The 18,894-nt window shown below is 38.9% G+C and overlaps 1 protein-coding gene across 1 annotated transcript; it reads left to right on the top strand.

Moving 5' to 3' along the window:
• The first annotated feature begins 727 nt into the window (after nucleotides 1–727).
• On the top strand, nucleotides 728–16,944 carry zgc:163022 (putative ferric-chelate reductase 1). Its single transcript, XM_035142688.2, has 15 exons — nucleotides 728–1,014; nucleotides 1,576–1,712; nucleotides 4,822–4,919; nucleotides 5,078–5,228; nucleotides 6,261–6,458; nucleotides 7,575–7,676; nucleotides 7,835–7,979; nucleotides 9,687–9,794; nucleotides 11,109–11,224; nucleotides 11,653–11,739; nucleotides 15,103–15,194; nucleotides 16,009–16,067; nucleotides 16,207–16,350; nucleotides 16,571–16,590; nucleotides 16,671–16,944. The coding sequence occupies exons 1-15, from the start codon at nucleotides 795–797 to the stop codon at nucleotides 16,755–16,757; spliced, it is 1,764 nt and encodes a 587-aa protein (XP_034998579.2). The 5' UTR covers nucleotides 728–794; the 3' UTR covers nucleotides 16,758–16,944.
• Nucleotides 16,945–18,894: the final 1,950 nt, after the last annotated feature.

The following is an 18,894-nucleotide window of genomic DNA, read 5'->3' as shown; positions in this document are numbered from 1 at the left end:
AAGGTCTCCACCTTTTATGTGAAGTGCCTTGAGATCGTGTATATTATGATTTACAAAAAAATACAAAAAAATGTAATCGAATAGTTAAAATTGTGGACAGGAAGCAAATAGGATCATGATAAGAAATTAAAGTGTTACTTTAGTTTTGGCTGAAGGGCCTCTTCCTGGAAATGAAATAAAAAATGCTGCAGTTCTGGGAGGCATGGCTAAGACAACACACTTTAGAGAGAATCTGCTCATCGGGGGAGCCATAGAAGGATCATTACCAGCCCCTTCTACATGGAGTAAACAGACCATGCCAGCTACAACCAAGGAATCCCGGCTTATGATTTGTTTTTTTAAGATGATTTGTTCTTGGACTGAAGGTAAGACAGTTACACCAACAACAAAACTGCCAAAGACATTGTCAGCAGAGCCTCTCTGTGAAGTATATGAGGGGCTCGGAATGCAATATTGGTGATACAGGCTGTACTGCTCTTTAAATGTAAATTTGTATGTTTGTCTGTGCGTTTACTATTGTAACAAGCAGGGGAATCCATAGCCTGACAACAACAGAAACCACATTTACACAGCTGTCTGTCTTTCTCCTGCTCACACAAGCACTCTCCGTCTATCCTGTTATTATGAACAGGGAATAGTTGTGATTGTTGGTTAGTTGCCTCCTCCCATTATTCCACAGAGCCGTCCTCCCTTCCCCCCTCCTCTCAGTCATTGTTTTCTCACAGACTCCACCTGAGCTCCCCTCACCTGAATAGAAGCCTTGAATCAGTTCATGTTTTCCACCAGCTCTATTCATGAGCAGATTGGAGTCCAATCATTTTTTTGCAATGGACTATAATGTGTTGTTACTGGTGTGTATTGCTCCGGTTGTTTGTTGCTACAGTTCAGGTCAAATTATGGACAGCTGTAAAGACATGCAACCCCACCACTCTGGGTTGAGACCACAGACAGAACCAGCGCCCTACACCATCACTACAGACCACAGCAGTTACAAACTGGGAGAGGAGGTCAAAGGTAAGCAACAGGCTTATCTAAACCTGGAGCGAAGTGTATTAATCATGAAAAGAATAACAGCTTCTTTCTTCCCTCTAGCTCTCATTGCACATAGTTTGGGATTCGATTTTGTCCAGGTTTTATGATATCAGTTACTGTGATTTTTGTCTCTCCCACAATAAAATAGAGGATTGTATTCCATGGTTCATTTATTTCATGGTTCTCAAATCACTGAGAATTGGCCTTCTTGTATAATACTTAGAAATATGTTTTATATATATAAATATTTGGTGATTATGGTCCTAATTGAAACACCTCATTCACAATGATTGTGAATCTGATCTGTTGCACCGTTGGACTCTTGATGGTCATATTTAACTGCCCAAAAATTTATTATTTAGATAAATGACAAAATCTTGGCCATGTAAAATGAGTCCTAAGGATTTACTTCAAAAGATCATGTTGTGCTAAAAATGAATGACCATGCTGTCTGCTAAATGTAACGCTTTATGAAACTAAATATCTGGATTCGTTATCGGTATGACTTTCATGGCTAAAAGCACTGATCTAATTATTTTTCAGTTCAGCTCCTGGCTCTGGGCTCAGCACCATTCATTGGTTTCCTGTTACAAGCAAGAGAAGTGGGGGGGCAGTCTCCAGTGGGCTCCTTTGAGCTGACGCCAGGGGCTGCTCAGCTGCTCATCTGCAGCCAGAGACCTGTGAGTATACTCCCATACAGCAGACTGTAATGTGAACAACATGCTGGCCGACAGCTGGCAAAACTGTATATGATGCCCCATGCTTACTTAACATTGTAGCACTTATTTATTTACAGCATTTTGGTCCACTGGACCATCATCCATTGCCCAATTAACATTATCATAAATTACTAAATATTCAAGTTTTTTTCTCACTTCCTCTATGAAGCCCTCTGCGTCACACATAGCAGTCAAATGATATTACAGCTCAGCAAAAAGGAAAGGTGGAGCAGAGAGGGAGAGAATTAGGAAGAAAGAAGCTCTTGCCTCAGATGCAGCAAAATAAGTGACATGTTGGCCAGGAAGGGACCAGGGGCCTCATTTATAAAACAGTGCTTAGGATTCATAAAAGTGTACGTGCGCACAAAAGCCGAGAATGTTGTATAGCAAAAAAAGATTCAGATTTAAAAAACCCTGCGCACGCACACCTTGAGGCAATGTTCCCTTTATATATCACACTCCACCTGGAAACGTGCGTACGTGAATCTGCCTCAAAGTCTGCCCTCTACATGTTACCTCATGATCTTAAATTGTCCTGCTGACCAATGGGTTTCTTCTGTGAATCATGGAATGAAGCGATGAAAAGAAGAAGCGCAACTTTCAGACTCCCACATTGGGGTGTTTGTTTGTGAGGTAGAGGTGAAGAAAGACATATTGTTTGGTGGCCACAGCAGTGATGTCACTAATAAAGAAAAGACAATGATACACTGCTGCTGCTGCTGTTAATACAGTGAGTGAGAGTGAGGATGATAGAAAGAACGGGGCCTGAAATTAAAAAAAATATCTAATTCAAAGGTGGAGGCAAAAAAAGAATCGCTTCAGACTGTCAGAATGTGAGGGAACTTGTTGAATCGACTGCTCGTATGTTTTAATCATCCAAAACTGCAGGATGATTAAATTCAGAGACAGATGTGATGTCCCCAATCTATACAATTTTAACGAATTTTTTTTTTAATGATTGAAAGAGACTCTATATAGAAGGGTAAATATTATACAGTGTTAATCATACAACACACAGACCTGTTGGCTAATAAACCAGAGTGGTTTGTACTTGTGTTTGTACTGGGATCTTTTGGTTCTGTCAGGTCAGCCTGTGTAATACTGGACTTAATTCAGCACAAAGATACAAGATCCCAGATCTATAGAATCTATATCAGCTGATTAGTCATCATCATGGGATAAAATACTTTTTGTTTCTTTCACTGCAGCAATATTATACACACACTCGTCATGATGATACACGCACAGTGTTAGAAGATATTATTAAAAAACATTAATAACTCTTCTCTGCAACTTTGCTGTTTCATAGTATCTGAACGTAATTTGCTGTAAGTTGTTTTATATAATTTGCAATTGAAGGTTCTTGTGGAAAAGTTATGTCGCGCGAGCACAACTAAAGCTGTCGATTTGAATGTTAATGATAAAGTGGATCAATAATCTGGCTTCAGTTCACCACCTCACATCAGCATCGTCACTTTCCCGTCTCCAAAATGTTCACATGCATGTGTCAGAGTTAGCGTACAAGTGCGTACATTCTCCTGTCAAGTTAGTTTTTATAAATCCCAAGGTTTGCGTGAGAAGTGGCTTACGCATCCTTCAGGCCCCGTTTTGTGCGTACACACACAGCGGTTATAAATGAGGCCCCAGGTCAGTCAAGTGACACTCACACTGTGCAGCTGCACAGGACTGCGATCAAGCCAGCCTCTACTCCAAAACATACGGTCAAACTATCATTTCATAATGCACATTGTTTTCAAACATCAAAGTAGACCTATTATGCTTTTCAGTCTTTCCCTGTCCTCTAGTGGTTATATATGTTTTTGTGTGAATGTATACAGTATGCCTGAATAGCAGTCCACAGCAGAGGAAGCTATTCTCTCCTACAGTAAACGAGTGGTGAAACGGCTCCCAGCTGGCCAATCACAGCAGACTGGGCTTTCTAAGGAGGGGGGGCAGCAATTTATAGAGAATAAACAAACTAAAGCATTTTTTAAACAGCCTGTAAACCTTTTCATCTAGTGCCCCTAATAAAAAATGATTAACCCCCAAAAAAAGCATAATAGGTCTCCCTTTAAGTTACAAGAGTGTTAGAGTGATTTCAAAATAAAAGCGACCGACATTTGTTCAGTCTGTGAATGCATGAATGAATTAAGCAAATTAATTAATTAATTAAAATACACAAATTAATTTAACTGAAGGAAGTTAAGTTGACCAATACAAAACTAAGGATAAATCAATTTATTTCCCATTACCACTGTATGAATACATTTTATATTGAAGAAAAACTTAAACTAAAGCAACAAAATAACAAACTGAAACTACCTGTTTCCACAGATTAATTTCACTTCACAATGACAGCTCACCACCTCAGATTGTCACACAGACAATATTAGGACAATCTGATGTAGACTTTCAAAGTAAAAGCCCTTGGAAATATCATATTTTCACAGTTTTGGTTGTGACAACAGAGAGGGAGATTCTTATGGTAATTGACAAAGATAAAAAGACTGAAAAGTTGGCAGAGGGCAGTGAGTTACAGCGCTGCCTACTTGTTTACTAATCTGGTAACCTTTACATCAACAAATAGGGTTAGCCTATTTTAGCCTAGCTTTGCGTGAAAAGGGTGGCCTGGAAAGAAGTCAAATTGCGCCTGTGGGAACAGCTTTTCTTTTTCGATCAAACAATCAGGTAATACAATGCGTACAAATATTTACTGTAATTTACTTTGTTTCTTTGTTTGATTGTTTTCATTTTAGCATTTTACTACTTCCCTACACGTGTCATCAGTAAGTGAAGATATACTGTTAGCAGAGCAGCAGCAGTAGCTCCAATTCTCCTGAGCCAACACAGTATGCATTCAGGAACAGTATGGAGTATGTCAGCGCCAGCACTGAAGTGTACAATCAATGTAACTAAATGAGTAAAATAAAAAATATGGAAATGACTTAAAGGACAAAATGCTGACAAACCTTTAAAAAAAAATAACCATACAGTATGATATTGAAAGTCCATGTTTGTGTGTGTGCGTGTGCATGTGTATGTCTGTGTGTGTGTGTGTGTATGTGTCCAGAACTCTGCAGTATCTCACCGATCAGAGTCTGTTAAGACTTCTATTTGGGTGACGTGGAGATCAGAAGCATCAAGAGACGGGAAACCCATTCAGTTCCAGTAAGGATGAATTCAACTAGTCTGCTCTACTCTTTTTCTCACTTTTCTACACCATGCTCTAGTGAGATAGGACACTGAGTTTTAATTTCTGGCTCATGACGTAATAATACCAATGTGTTTACTGTGATGCATGAAACCTGGGTTTGGTTTCTCTGCAGTGCCTCCTTTGTGCAGAATTATAGGACATTCTGGGTTGATGTTACAAGTCTTGTCCTGACCTTCAGTGGAGGATCCACCAGTCTGCCTAGACCAACGCTAACCAGTTCCACCACCACATCAACAATAGAAAGTCAACATGCATCACCGGGTGTAAGTAATACTGATGATTAGGCACAGGGTGAAACTAGCTGTCTAACTACCAAACATCAAAAATAGACAGATGACACATCCTCCAGCCATAAACAGTATGTAAAAGTTATACCATACTTCACATAGTAGAAATCAATCAGGTGAAAGTTGACAAGTTCATTCTTACTGGCTTCCCTTGGGTTGGATGTGGGAGTATAGCAATATCAATATCTTATGAATCTTACCAAGACCCCATGAAATGAAACATACATTTCCCCAGGTGCAGTCCTGTGTCCCTGTGTTAACTGTTCATATCATATAATTTTTGCATCTAAATTTCTGTCTTAGGTTTTTTCCTTTTCTTGTAAAACAGCTTCAACTGTTTGGTAACTCACGCACTCAGGGGTTTACTAACTCGGCCTCCAATGGTAATGCCTTCAGCAATTTGAACTCCCTCCTTGGCTGTGACTAGAAATTCTGTCAGTTAGCCACTGGTCCACAGGGACTGATGCTTTCCAATTACCTGGCTACATCTGCGGTGGTGAGAAGTCTTTGACAACAGAGCGTGAGCTGTCGTCATTACTTTCCATCATGAACTTCTACTCAGTCGACTACTGTAAATGCCAATCAATATCCACAATTCCCTCCATAGCTTTGTGTTTTTACTAGAAACATGGAAATATGGGGAATCAAATAGAGTTGAGAATTAAACAGTGGGTGTCTTGGCCAATCGCCACACCCAGATCCTTTGGAGGAGCCATATCCAATGTGGGTTTAGATTTGTATATTTTCTCATATATACAGCCCTCGGCCTGTCCCCTTAATGCCCCAAGAGGCACCCCATAGGAAAAAAACTCTTGGCTTCATTAACCTATATATACATCTCAATAAACTGGATAACCAAGTTTCAAAAAAGTTTAAAACATTATAGATGACAGGTTTCCGGGGTGCAGGGTGACTGCCGATTGTACTATCTATCATGAACACTAGGATCTAATTGTGTTCTTGTTGTTATATGAACAGATTAATACATCTTTAGACTCTTTCCTGCAGAAGAGTATCTCCAGTGCAGACTGTGGTATCACCAAGATGTGTTTCAGTCGGCCTTCAGACTGTGACCCTGCAGTCAGTGTCGACTGTTATTTCATGTCAGCCATGATGTCGTCTCCCACTGACAAAACCATCCGATATGAGATGACAGGTCCTTCAAATGGATACATCTCTTTTGGATTCTCAGATGATCAGATGATGGTAATGTCACAACAAAATGCTTGAATCTATGAAATGTTCAATGTTTGTTACACTTCTAAGAATAAGGCTCACGATATACTTGTTTTTGACACCACATTGTTTGCAGTATTATTCTAAAGTCTGCCTACATAATTTGTCTGTACCTGGAGATTTAACAGTGGAATTGTGCTTCTCCGAAGACACATGTAAAATTGTCAGCAGAACACACATCAGTAAATATACTAAAAGCAAAAATATCTAAAATGCAAAAATATCATGTGAGAAATGTGGAAGTCCTTACAAAACAAAAAAAGGATGAGCTGTATTGCAAACTCCTCCAGGTAAAGTCAGAATGTCATAAATCTCTTCACTGAACCCTCCTGTGGCAAACAAAGTACGCACCCTGCCCTCATTACTCCTCATTTGGCAACACCTTCATCATCATCAACAGATGACCTTACCACATACCTTGATATTCTGCCAACAGAGTTCGTGTTTGATGAGTAGTTGTACCTAGGGAGGTTAAAACACAACTGATGCTCTATAGGAATGAATGATGCACATGTGTATATCTGTTAAAAGCAAATATATAATAAGCTCTGACAATGTGAGTGACTCATTTAGTTATGATCCATGAACATCCATATTTTTCAACAGTGCCATACTGACAATCAGGAGTCATTTCTTGACAGCAAAAAGCATGAACAAAGGATAGTGATGTGTGTGTATCAGTTAGTATTTCAATTGAACAATCTGCTCTAACTGTGCCCAATGCTTCCTGTGGATTTACATTATTTTTGCCAGTTAACTACTTTGGACCTACGCAATATCAAAACTGATCACCAATGATTCTCGGGAATTAACCATCGGAGCACTATGGATGACACTTGTCATTTCTAAAGCCTTGCCTGACAAAAAATGTGCTGTCTATTCTGTCCACTTTGCTGTCTCATCAGTCCTTTTTGGTTAGGGTTAAAGAGAATATTTGCATTGCAATTGCTATTCCAAACAAACACTGCTGGCACAGATTTTTGTAAACATCAGGTTGGGTTATTTGTTTCGAAAAATTGGATCTATATTTTCTGATTGGAAAAAAAAAGGGAAAGCTTTTTCATATATACTTCTGTCTGTCCTCAGGGAAATGATGACATCTATATTTGTGGCAAAGGCAGTGACGGCCAAGTGGGGTTGCACCATGCCTTCTCAACAGGTCGGACAGCTCCACAGGCTGTTCCTCTGGTACTGAAGTTCCTCTGAGACCAAAGATTTATATCTGAATTTCGCTTGCAAGACTGTGACATACAGTATTGAATGCTCTTTACTTGCTAATACTTTGTGTGAATTGTTACTGTGTGGATTGAACTTGATACTGAGATCATTTTTAAACTGTCCATCAGGGGAATGTGTCTGATGTAAGAGCATCAGCGCAGGACAGAGTAATCAGCTGTTCCTTCACATCCATGAACACAATTTCTACTCAGAGGACCAAGGGCTTCAACAAAACCTACCATCTCATGTTTGCTCATGGACCCAGCAGCTCTGGTAATGTAAACATTCTGTAAGGTGAAGGAGGACTCTATATGTGATCAGGAGGAAAAATATGAATAACTATTAAAACAAGGACGTCCGTATGTTTTATAACAGGACATCCTTTAATTTAAGAGATTATTTTAAACTAGTGCAGTGCCAGCTCTAAACCTGCCTGTTTGGAATGAGCTGTTGGCCTATGGTAATGCTAGTTGCTGCTTTCTTTCAAAACTGTCAAAGTGACCTATGATCAACTGGATTCTGTTTTTGGCACAAACTTTATGGTCAATGAAATGAAACAGATTTAGCTTTATTACTGTTCACATGTGTGGCTCATATAAAAGTAAAAATGATGTACTGAACTGCTGTTATTACTAAAACATTCCATGTTGGCCATTTCAGAGGTCTGTTAAGAAACCAACATATTCTTCATCATCATCATCTTACATAAATGCAGAGATTTAGCAATATTTAAATTATTTATACAGAAAATAATGCCTGACTGTTGTAATGATAGTGGTACTGGCACTAATGGTATATGAGAGTAGACATATTATATATGCAATCTAGTTGAAACCATAATCCATAATCAATCTGCTGCCACCACGCTCTATGATTCAGGATCCACGATCGTGATCACAATCACAACAATGGGTGTCGGTTGTTCACACGGGCAGTTTTTCCGCTCTTGGCGGCAGAGCTGCTGGTAGATCTCCTGCATTTCCTTTAAAACAAGTCAGATCATGTACTAAACTAAACACCAGGACTCTACGCTATGAAGACGTGCATCTTCCGGTCTCACAATAACAGTCAAAGCCAGAAAGTTCAGAAAAGTTAAACACTGGAGTGTTTTTACTTTGAAATGGGTTCAGAAAGTGTTTTAAGTACGTTTGTGACATAGACAGATACACATTGTGTTTCACAGCAGAATAAACAGAGACAATTTTCTTTTACCTCAGTTTTAATGTTTATCGGTTGAATTTATGTCACAAACATAAATTGTTGCAACACTTTCTGTATGCGTTTCTAGATAAAAGCACTCCAGCGTTTCTGTTGACCGAATCCATTCTTTTGTTTAAAAAAGTTTTTTTTATTGTGAAATATTTGCAGGAGCGGAAGATGCACGGCTATATACTGTATAGTACTGGTATTTATTTTATACACAGGACTAAATACACTTTTATACAAGGAAATAGTCATATTTATGGCCATATTCAAGGCAAAGCCTATGTAAAAACATTGTGCTGCAGTAGCAGCTCCTCTGCAGAACATACTGTTGAACTGAGAAGCTAAATATTGTGCATTGGACAGATTCTGTAAATATGAATTGATATTAATGTGAATATTGTGCATTTAATAGATAAAGTTGCATACCTGCCTTTGTTTGTGTATAATTATGCCCGTACATTCAGCCTTTAACAGAAAAATTATAAATATAACCCTAAGAAGTTGTTTTTTTGGAAGATATCAGGGTGGTAGATCTCAGCTTACGTTAGGTATTAAAACGTGATCTTGGACTCAAAAAGGTTGGTGACCACTGCATTAGGAAATTTCACTACAATCCTTTTCATCAATCTTAGTTCCATTTTCAACACAATCCAATGACAAATAAGAGAAAAACATAACCATTGACACCTCCTAAGTAAAATACTTATAATTCTCAATTTCAACAAAAAAGTAGAAGAAGAATACTCATTAGTCTATTTTATGTTTCTTCTGCAGGACAAATCCAGTTCCATGCAGCTACCTTTATCAGCACTGACAAGATAGACATCTCCAGACCGCAGATTGTTGGAAAAGCTGGATGGTCTCATGTCATCAAAGCACATGGTGAGATCTTGCCCAGATGGATGTCTACTATCATACTAACTATAAACATACCCTTTGTTCTGTGTCCTGTCAGCAACATGGCCTAAGCAATATGTGTCAGGGAAATTGTGACAGTTCATATTTTAATTTATATTGTGTATTATTACAAATGCGGTTGAGACTTGGACTTCAGATTCCAGATAAACAGCCGCTACCTAACCAACCAGACAAAGTGTTGGAGGACAAAGAACAGACAAGGTAATGAGTAATGATAGATGTGGCAATCCCAGTGGACAGTAATATTAGGAAAAAGGAGCCCGATAGTAAGTACCAAGGACTGTAAGAGCAACTACACCTTTTAAAGGTAACCTTTTTTGACTCATATTTGACTGTAACTGCAGTCTAACGCTGGGTTAAATAACGCGGAAGCGCCCCGAAGATAATTAAAGATGGGGAAATTTCATCAGATTATGTACTGTGGGGTATGTACTGTGGGGTCAAAAGTCTGGGAAATTAAAGCTCCAGGAGAACAGCGGGGATATCAAAAGTATCGGATGCATATTTAATCATATATATAACATATAATATATCATTTAATATCGATTTTCAGTGTGTTTTCCAAGCGCTTCCCAGCGCTTCGGGGTTAGAGAACCATGGTGTGACGTTACTGCATTGGTTAACATTGCATGTATCACGTCATGATAAATCAGCCTCTTGTGGCGCCCTCTCTGCATTTTGCGCCCTAGGCAACCGCCTATGTCGCCTATACCAGGAGCCGCCCCTGGCACATTGCATTGACTGTTTAGTTGTTTTAGATAGAAGTTAATCTCATCTTTTAGACCGACCTTAGACAAGTGACTGAAATATGTGATAAAAACATGTTGTGCAGTTTATGGCTGGGTATGCACCAGTTTGTATACAATAGATGGCTGAATCGTTAACTTATGACTTGAGGGATAATTTTTTTATGGACCTTGACCTTTGGCTCCCAAAATCTAATCAAATTTGAAGAAATTCCTCCAAGGCATTCTTGAGATATGGCGTTCACGAGAATAGGACGGATGGACGGATGGACGGATGGACTGACAGACGGACGGACAACCAAAAAACATAATGCCTTCGGCCACTGGCTGTCGTTGGTGCAGAGGAATAAAATAAGCTAAAGCACTAGGATGTGAAGTGCTCTGGTTGATACAGTTTGGGATGGAGGGACTTACATGCCCGAGCCCAATTGTTTCATCCAAAACGACAGACAAAGTTTATTGAGAGTACCACAACATGAAGGTCATATTGGAAATGGAAGTAATAGATATTTATACAACTCTTTGGTTTCAGGAGCACTAATGCTGATAGCCTGGATGACCACAGGATCACTAGGAATGATGGTAGCCCGATATCTGAAAGGAGTGACCAAAGGACACAACCTGTGGGGCAAAGATGTCTGGTTTCTGGTGAGACTTGAGTCCTTTATTAGTCCCGCAAAGGGGAAATTTGCATGAAAAGGGTATACTATATATGTATGCCATGATCAGCTTGCCTTTTTAGCATGAGAAAAACCATGAAAACTTCAAATGATAAAATAAAATAACATTTCAGTTTGCTGCAGGTTGATCTTTTCTGTGAGATCTAAACAAAAAAATTATAATACAGTAGGACAACCATAATTCAAACAACAAACTAAACCATCTGATTTTATATTATACTGTGATTTTAAATTGTTTCTTATTTTCACTAATCAAATTATCATGTAATTATTCTACGAAATTAACAAACCTACCGAACCACCCCTAACTATAATGCACAATTGAGCCTGCACATCTACTGAGTTCTCTACAGCAGCATATGTTTGACTTGACTTTGACTGTTTGTGTTTCTCCAGGTCCATGTAGCAGTGATGTGTGTTACGGTAGCAGCCACAATCATTGCCTTCATCCTCTCATTTTCACATGTCAAGGCCTGGTCTAAAGTCAGTGTACCAGCTCTACTGGGATTCATATATTTTTTTTTCCCTCAGCATCAAATAATTGAATCTGCTTATCATTGAAGGTCATTGCCATTCAGATAATTAAAATCTGAGTCCAATAGCTTAAACAGCTGCGCCTAATCTGGAGTTACCATATATAACATTCTATTTTGTATAGGCTTCTCCTTTTAAGACTATTGCTAGTTGTTTAAAGGTGACGCGTGATGTAGTCTATGCCTCACTGGGCCTGTCCAGTACCACAAGCAAAAAAACACATTTCCATAAATTTAAACTATAATCACCAGATACTGCATCATGTGTAATGGTGCACCACAGGTCTCATAATCGCCAGAGGAAGTAAAATTGTAATTTTTTTTTCTACAAAACCTTTTTTTGTAGAATTGTAATCTTATGAAAAACAGTGTATCTCTCTGTCAAAACAGTTCATCATGGAGAAGCCGGAGCCGAAACTGCTCTCTGTAGTGCACAAATAAACACTGGGAGTGACGCAATTCAGCTGTGCGTGCAACGTAACAGAGAAGTGCATGAACTGGGTAGAGAAGATGAGACGTAGCCTCCTCCTCAGAGTTGTGAGTAGGAGGAAAGAATCCATCCAGAGTTATCACCCTTGATCTAAAGGAGCTAGTGTAAAAGCCAGGTTAGGGTGTAAAATTAGGGTGTAAAAAAAACATCTCCTTGATTCTAAGGCAGGAAGGAGCCGCGAAGAGCAAAGCTGGATTACTGACTCTTTTTGCAGAAGTCAGAGCCAAAAGCAGAGCTGTTATGACTGACAGAAACTTTAAAGAAACCAGAGGTTCAGATGGTGGTTTTACAAGCGAGCGTAAAACCAGTACCAGATTCCACTGAGGGGTAAGAGCGTAAGGCACAGGTCCGTGTCTCTGAACGCCTTTCAGGAATCTTTTCACCAGTGGATGATTAAACACTGATCTGTTTCGGAAACCCTTGTGACAGGATGAAATGGCTGCAGGGTCAATAACATGACGCTCATTTGTTGTGTCCCTATGGTTTAGTTAAAATTAAATTGATTACATTTTTTAAATAAAATTACAAATTACTTGCATAAATTCTTGTCTTGAGGAACGAGTCTAAAATTTCAGGATTTATTCAATTATGAGAGAATATTTGGGGTATGATGGCAATAATGTCAGTGTAGTGTAACCCAAAAAACTTTGTACCAAATAATTAAACTTGTTTAAAAACAGTGAAATTCTCAATAAAACACCATATCAACTAGTTTTTTGATTAATATTATATAAAATAAATGGAAAAAAAATTGTTCTGAAAATTATTATTAATTTTGGGGAATCAAGTGAGTCAAGTCAACTTCTTAGCGTCGAGGTGGTGTAATCACCATTCAAGGAGTCATTTTGCTAAATTGTTCAAGAAAACACAATATCACACAAAAGGACCCATTATGAGCCTAAGTGCTGAACATTTTTTCAGGTTCTGGTCAGGTGTGTTTGGGTACTTGTCAAATAGTATGACCCCAGGTATACGTTCATAATTTATCTTAATTGTAAAATAAGTATTTATTATCAGGAAATATTCTTAAAATCTTTACAACAAGACCATGTCCATCATATTGCCTGCTAAATTTGAATTTAAATTAAAATTTCAAATGGTGTAACCAGTTACACCAGTTGACCCCTATTATTAGAGGGGCAGGTGCTCAAATTTCAACAGGGGCACATGGAAAAAGGCTCATATGCTGACATAACTGTGGGCGGCTGTGGCTGAGGGGTAGAGCGGTCGTCCTCCAACCTGAAGGTCGGCAGTTTAATCCCCAGTCTTCCCAATCTGAATGCCGAAGTGTCCTTCGGCAAGATGCCCGAATTGCCCCTCATAGAACAACAAAGTGCTGCTAATAGATGCATTGTATGAATGTGTGTGTGAATGGGTGAATTTAAAGCAGTACTGTGAAGAGCTTTGAGTGGTCATCAAGACTAGAAAAGCGCTATATAAATACAAAACCAAACCAAAACCATAACTGACTAAAAGTTGCTGATGAGGGGGTTGCTAGAGAGGTTGCTGCTGTCACTGTTGTTGCTGAACCATGGGAAATCCAGCTGGTCAGGGGTCCAATGCCTCTAGCAGCCTCTGCCCCTTTTTATGTTTAATCTCCTCTCTATACGAGGCATGTTTGCCTGGCAGAATGAAATATCATGAGAAAATTTGATGACCTGAAAACAAACACACAGTGACTTTTCGTTTTCCACAGTATTTTTGATGTCAAAAATATTATTTGTTCTACTTAAACTCAGATTTCTTTCCTGTGAGATATTGTGTTTATTGTGATTGGGCTGTTGTAAATATTACTGTTGCTGCTGTTGAAATAATGTTTTTTTCATATTTAAAATATGCATCTATTCTAATCCTGTTCTGAATTTATAATTTATTCAATTTTTAATGATAATTAAATAAATAAAATACAAGTATTGATAATTGGGAGAATGAGAAAATCACAGTTCAAATCCATTCACTATAAGACTTGTCTTACCAATGTTTTGTGATTATTATTTTTATGACACACAGTGCAGCACCTAAGCCCTCCACAAACCTGGGAAAATCCCTGTAACTTTGTTCAAAACGGTGGACAGAAGTACAATTCGCCCATGACAAAAGAAAGACATACAGAAACAAAAATGGCCATCATACGTGTTTTCCTCAGGCAGCAGCCCAGTCGTCAGCTGGCAGATTTCGCCTTAGTTACTTGTAACGTAGGCTCATAAACATGACACCGAGGAGTGTTTACATTCTCACACACTGAAGGATGAGGAAAGGCAAAGAAATGCTACGCATAGACAGAGGCATGAACACGCTGTCCACACGCAGCGAAGAAATTGCGCTCGTGGGCTCATGATTACACAAAAGACTCTGAGGTGCATATGTAGGAAAAACATGTGATTGTGTGACAGGAGAACGTTGTTGTTGTCATGATATGAAACCGTGGTGCTTGTTAACCAGCCACGGACACATCAACAGACCCGGGCACAGACAGAGTTACAGCAGGGAGGATGCTTTTAGAAGATGCTGGTGTTTGGTACTTAAAAGGGCTCCGTGTTTAGGAATCACAAAGAACAATTGCTGCAAGGGGCAGAGTCATCCGACTCCAAGGCCTGATTAAGGAGGGTGATGGCGTAGTATCTGTGTAATTACTTGCTTGATATTAAAGTTTCTCAGTCTTATGATGCTTTTCAAAATGCTTCCATTATTCTGTGCTTATATTCCTCAAGTACTATCCAGATTTATTTTGTAGCCATCTGAACCAAGCACTGGAAATAGTGTTAGGTGTATGTATGGTATGGCATGTCAGTGACTGTCAGTGTTGCTTTGTTCTGTTTGCAGGGAGCCCATCCAGTGTTGGGCTGCCTGGTTATGATCCTCTCATTCCTCCAGCCCGTAGTGGCACTGATGCGTTGCGGACAGCAACATCCACTGTACGTACCATGTTGTGTGTGAGAGAGAGAGAGAAACAGAATCACACACTTTTGATAACTTGTGCCTGATTTGTCTTTTCAACAAAAAAGTTGTTACAACTCCTGAAACATCTACTTCTCCCTCGTCAAAATTTCCAGAATCCATAAGAATGTGAGAATATGAGTTTAATCTGACTCATTAGAGGGCCGATGTACACCCTGCACGAGTTGTATAAACCCCAGTCAGGCAACTCTACCATATTGTGATAATGTCTCGTGAATGCGTATGCAGTGTGCTGTCATGTACTCCAGCTGCACTGCAAGAGCACATACCTATAGCACTTTGTAGTTTGGCTTTATTGACGAAAATTGTACTTTCTTGATTCTTGTTGTTTTGGGTTTGTACCCTCATGGTTGAATGAACTTATTGAAAGTCGCTTTGGATAAAAGTGTCAGCTAAATGAAATGTAATAATAAGTAATAAGAGCAGGTCTGTCTGCCTGCTGAGTGGATTGCCTCTGTGTTTATAAAAAATGTATACATAATCCTGCCTGTGTGCAGAGGATTGTTCAAACTTTTGGGCAGTGCTGTAGTGGTGCCTGGAGAAGTGGGTATACTCTCCTAACTAACCAATCTGAGTAAGGCCGGTGATTTGGTTTGCAAGACACGAATGTATGATACTCACCACAGGCAATTTAGAAGTATGCGCTATGCTGATTGAATTGTACAGTCAAATACACGTGCATGTGCAACCAATGACCAGTGTCGTTCTTCTAGTGAGGACAAGCTTATGTCATCAGCTGATCATTTAATATGTTTCTTCTTTACTTGACAGGAGATTTCTGTTCAACTGGTCCCATTCTTTAAATGCTGTGGTTATAAAAACTTTGGCTGGTAAGCTTTTGTCTTTCATTTTGCATTGACAGACATTTTATGTTCTGCTTTGGTACACTCTGTCAAAGGTTAATAATTAATTAAACTACATACAAACTGACAACCCTTGAAGTGACTTATTTTATGTGACTTCACACAGTGGCAGCCATATTTACCGGTCTGAAGTTGATTGATAGCACACTGGACCGTTGGCTGATGAAAGTGATGGGTGGTTTTGTTGGATGGGAAGCTTTGTGCTACATCCTCCTGGAGGTGCATTTAAATTGCACGGTCAGCAATACAGGTAAACACTTGTTTCTTGTCCTGTAATTTAGTATTATTATTTGTTGTGTAGCCTTAGGTGGGGGGAGCGTGAGAGTGCATCATATGTCAGTAAGATATTCAAGGGTCCTCTTTGTGTTGACTACACACACAAAATTAAATGTAAATTATTTAATGTGGAAAATGTTGGTTTTTAAGTATCTTGTAGTAGCTTTAACTTTGGCATTTTCTTTGGATTACAGATACTTTGAAATCGAAAAAGGTAAGATAAAATGCCAAAAAATTTAAAAAATATACAGACCACACTGCTGATTTCTAATATAAATTGCATTTTTTTAACAGATAACAGTCATCCTGCTGATGGTCCTATTCTGTCTGGGAAACTGTGCCTTTCTTGTGGCACTGTTGGTGGGAATTGGGACGTCATAGGAAGAACCATGATACATCAAAAACATAGTACTACAGCATTTCTATTGTTTTTGCACTGGGGCCCAAAGGGTGTTGGGTGTCATCCATACTGAATGGATCAGAGGTTATAAGGAACCTTTGGCCTCTTTAAAGTGACTGTCATGATCATTATGTGGTTCATTATTAAATAATGCTGTATTTCAAATTAGTTCCTGGTGACCAAATCTTTTTGTGCCTGAAATGTCATTAAGTTAAAGGGGACATAGCATGCCCATTTTACCACAAGTTGATATGGTTCCTTGGGGTCTTAATGAAATGTCTGTAACATACTTTGGTCAAAATACCACAAGGATCATTTAAAACAGCACCCTTTTTACCCTGTATAAAACAGCCCTCCACAGAGTGACCTGTTTTGAGTGCCTGTTCCTTTAAATGCTAATGAGCCAGCTCCCCCTCCCCTCTCCCCATGATTTTAAACGATATAAATTACATATTTTATATGATATAAATTATCAAATATGCATCCCATACTTTGTATTCCCTTCTGTTGTCCTGGAGTTTTAATTTTCCCAATCACATAATTAAATGTCCCCTCTGCCCATCCACTACAAGCACACAAGCAGACAGACAGAGAGAGAAAGAGAGAGGTGGGGGGCCAAGACCATGTAGGAGACTTCCAGTGCCTTGTTACGACACAAAACCCAGGAAGCTCAATCGAGTCACTCAAGCATGACGTTTCTGACTTAGAGGAACTATAACAAAACGCGCGAGTGTTTTTTCCCCAGAGTTTTTGGGTTGGTAGACATGCCAGATACCCACATTAACCTGTAGAAGCACTAACAAAGTGGAATTTGCATGCTATGTCCCCTTTAACAGTTTTAGTGAATGTTAATTCATTTGAGGTGCACACCATGGTGAAAAATTCCACAATGGTAATTGACTATGCAGATTATATTGATTCAAGTCGAATCAGTTTAAAATAGCACATATCATAATGCTCTTGGGCATTGCTCCAGTGACAATCATTTCTATTAAAAAAAATTATCTTTTGTTCTAACCTTTTCTGAAAGAGTAGATGAAAGTCAACTTGCTATGAGATCAGCATGCAAGACTAAAAAGTTAATTTTCATGGGCGACCTCCAGAAACACTTTCAAAATTGAGAGGCAACAGAAGAGCTATTAATGGTTCATACCTCTCTAATGCAGCGGACAGTCCTGGCCTGGCTTCAGGCCCGACTGAGCCAAGGTGTGGGAAGCGAGCCTATGACCTCCAACTCTCCATTCCATAAAGTCTCGATTTTCGACACAAAACAGAAAACAAGGGCGGCTGTTCTTCCAAACAAACTGCCTTTAACCCTGTTTTAACCTGACTAAATAGATATAAGAATTGCACTGCAGATTATTATGATGCCCAGAACCCATGCAACTGACAAACAGGACTTCCTCTGCCTCTCCTGCTTCTTAGAGAGTACATCTGCCTTTTTTCACTTATATTTTACTCATCTCTCTAAAAATGAGCAATAACTTATACTTATACTGATTTTTTTTAACATACATATGAAACAACACATTTTTGTATTTGTGTCCATTACCTATTTAATCACAATAAGCAGTGGCATTTGTTTGATCTTCTCAAGGTCCAATCAAGTCTTTAAAAACTATTGTTCTGTATGATAATTAATAATTAATAATATGATAAAAAGTCTGTCTCTCTAATGTGATCTCATGGGATTGTGGTAAAATACCATTCCACTTTTTACAATGTTTCATAAGTTGTGTATGTATATTGAGCTGTCTGTGTGTCATATTGGTCAGGGTTAAGGTTAGGAGAAAGTCGTGCCATTAAATGATGTTATTTGTGTGTTATTCACCCTTGTGTGATCCCAGGCTGGTCACTGCAGCAGGTCAGTGGGGTTGCTGCAGCATCCACTGAATATAGTAAAATAACAACATGTAAAAGAATTGAAATTGCAAATGATTAAGTGACCACATTATTATACTGAATCATGTATTTATTATAACAGAATATATTCATTATTTACATCAGTTTGGTCAAAGATAAATGCACAGTATGATTAGTTAATCATGTGTGTGTGTGTGTGTGTGTGTGTGTGTGTGTGTGTGTGTGTGTGTGTGTGTGTGTGTGTGTGTGTGTGTG

Source organism: Hippoglossus stenolepis, chromosome 19, assembly GCF_022539355.2.
Source record: "Hippoglossus stenolepis isolate QCI-W04-F060 chromosome 19, HSTE1.2, whole genome shotgun sequence".
NCBI lineage: Eukaryota > Metazoa > Chordata > Actinopteri > Pleuronectiformes > Pleuronectidae > Hippoglossus > Hippoglossus stenolepis.
Note: the sequence above shows the minus strand (reverse complement) of the source record. Positions and strands in the feature narration are given on the sequence as shown.

Excerpts from the sequence above, each read along its gene's own strand:
- zgc:163022 (XM_035142688.2), top strand. The coding sequence starts at position 795 with ATGAGCAGATTGGAGTCCAATCATTTTTTTGCAATGGACTATAATGTG. Across the intron at positions 11,740-15,102 it reads ATGTCAAGGCCTGGTCTAAA|GGAGCCCATCCAGTGTTGGG; the intron begins GTCAGTGTACCA and ends TTCTGTTTGCAG. Across the intron at positions 16,591-16,670 it reads ATACTTTGAAATCGAAAAAG|ATAACAGTCATCCTGCTGAT; the intron begins GTAAGATAAAAT and ends TTTTTTTAACAG.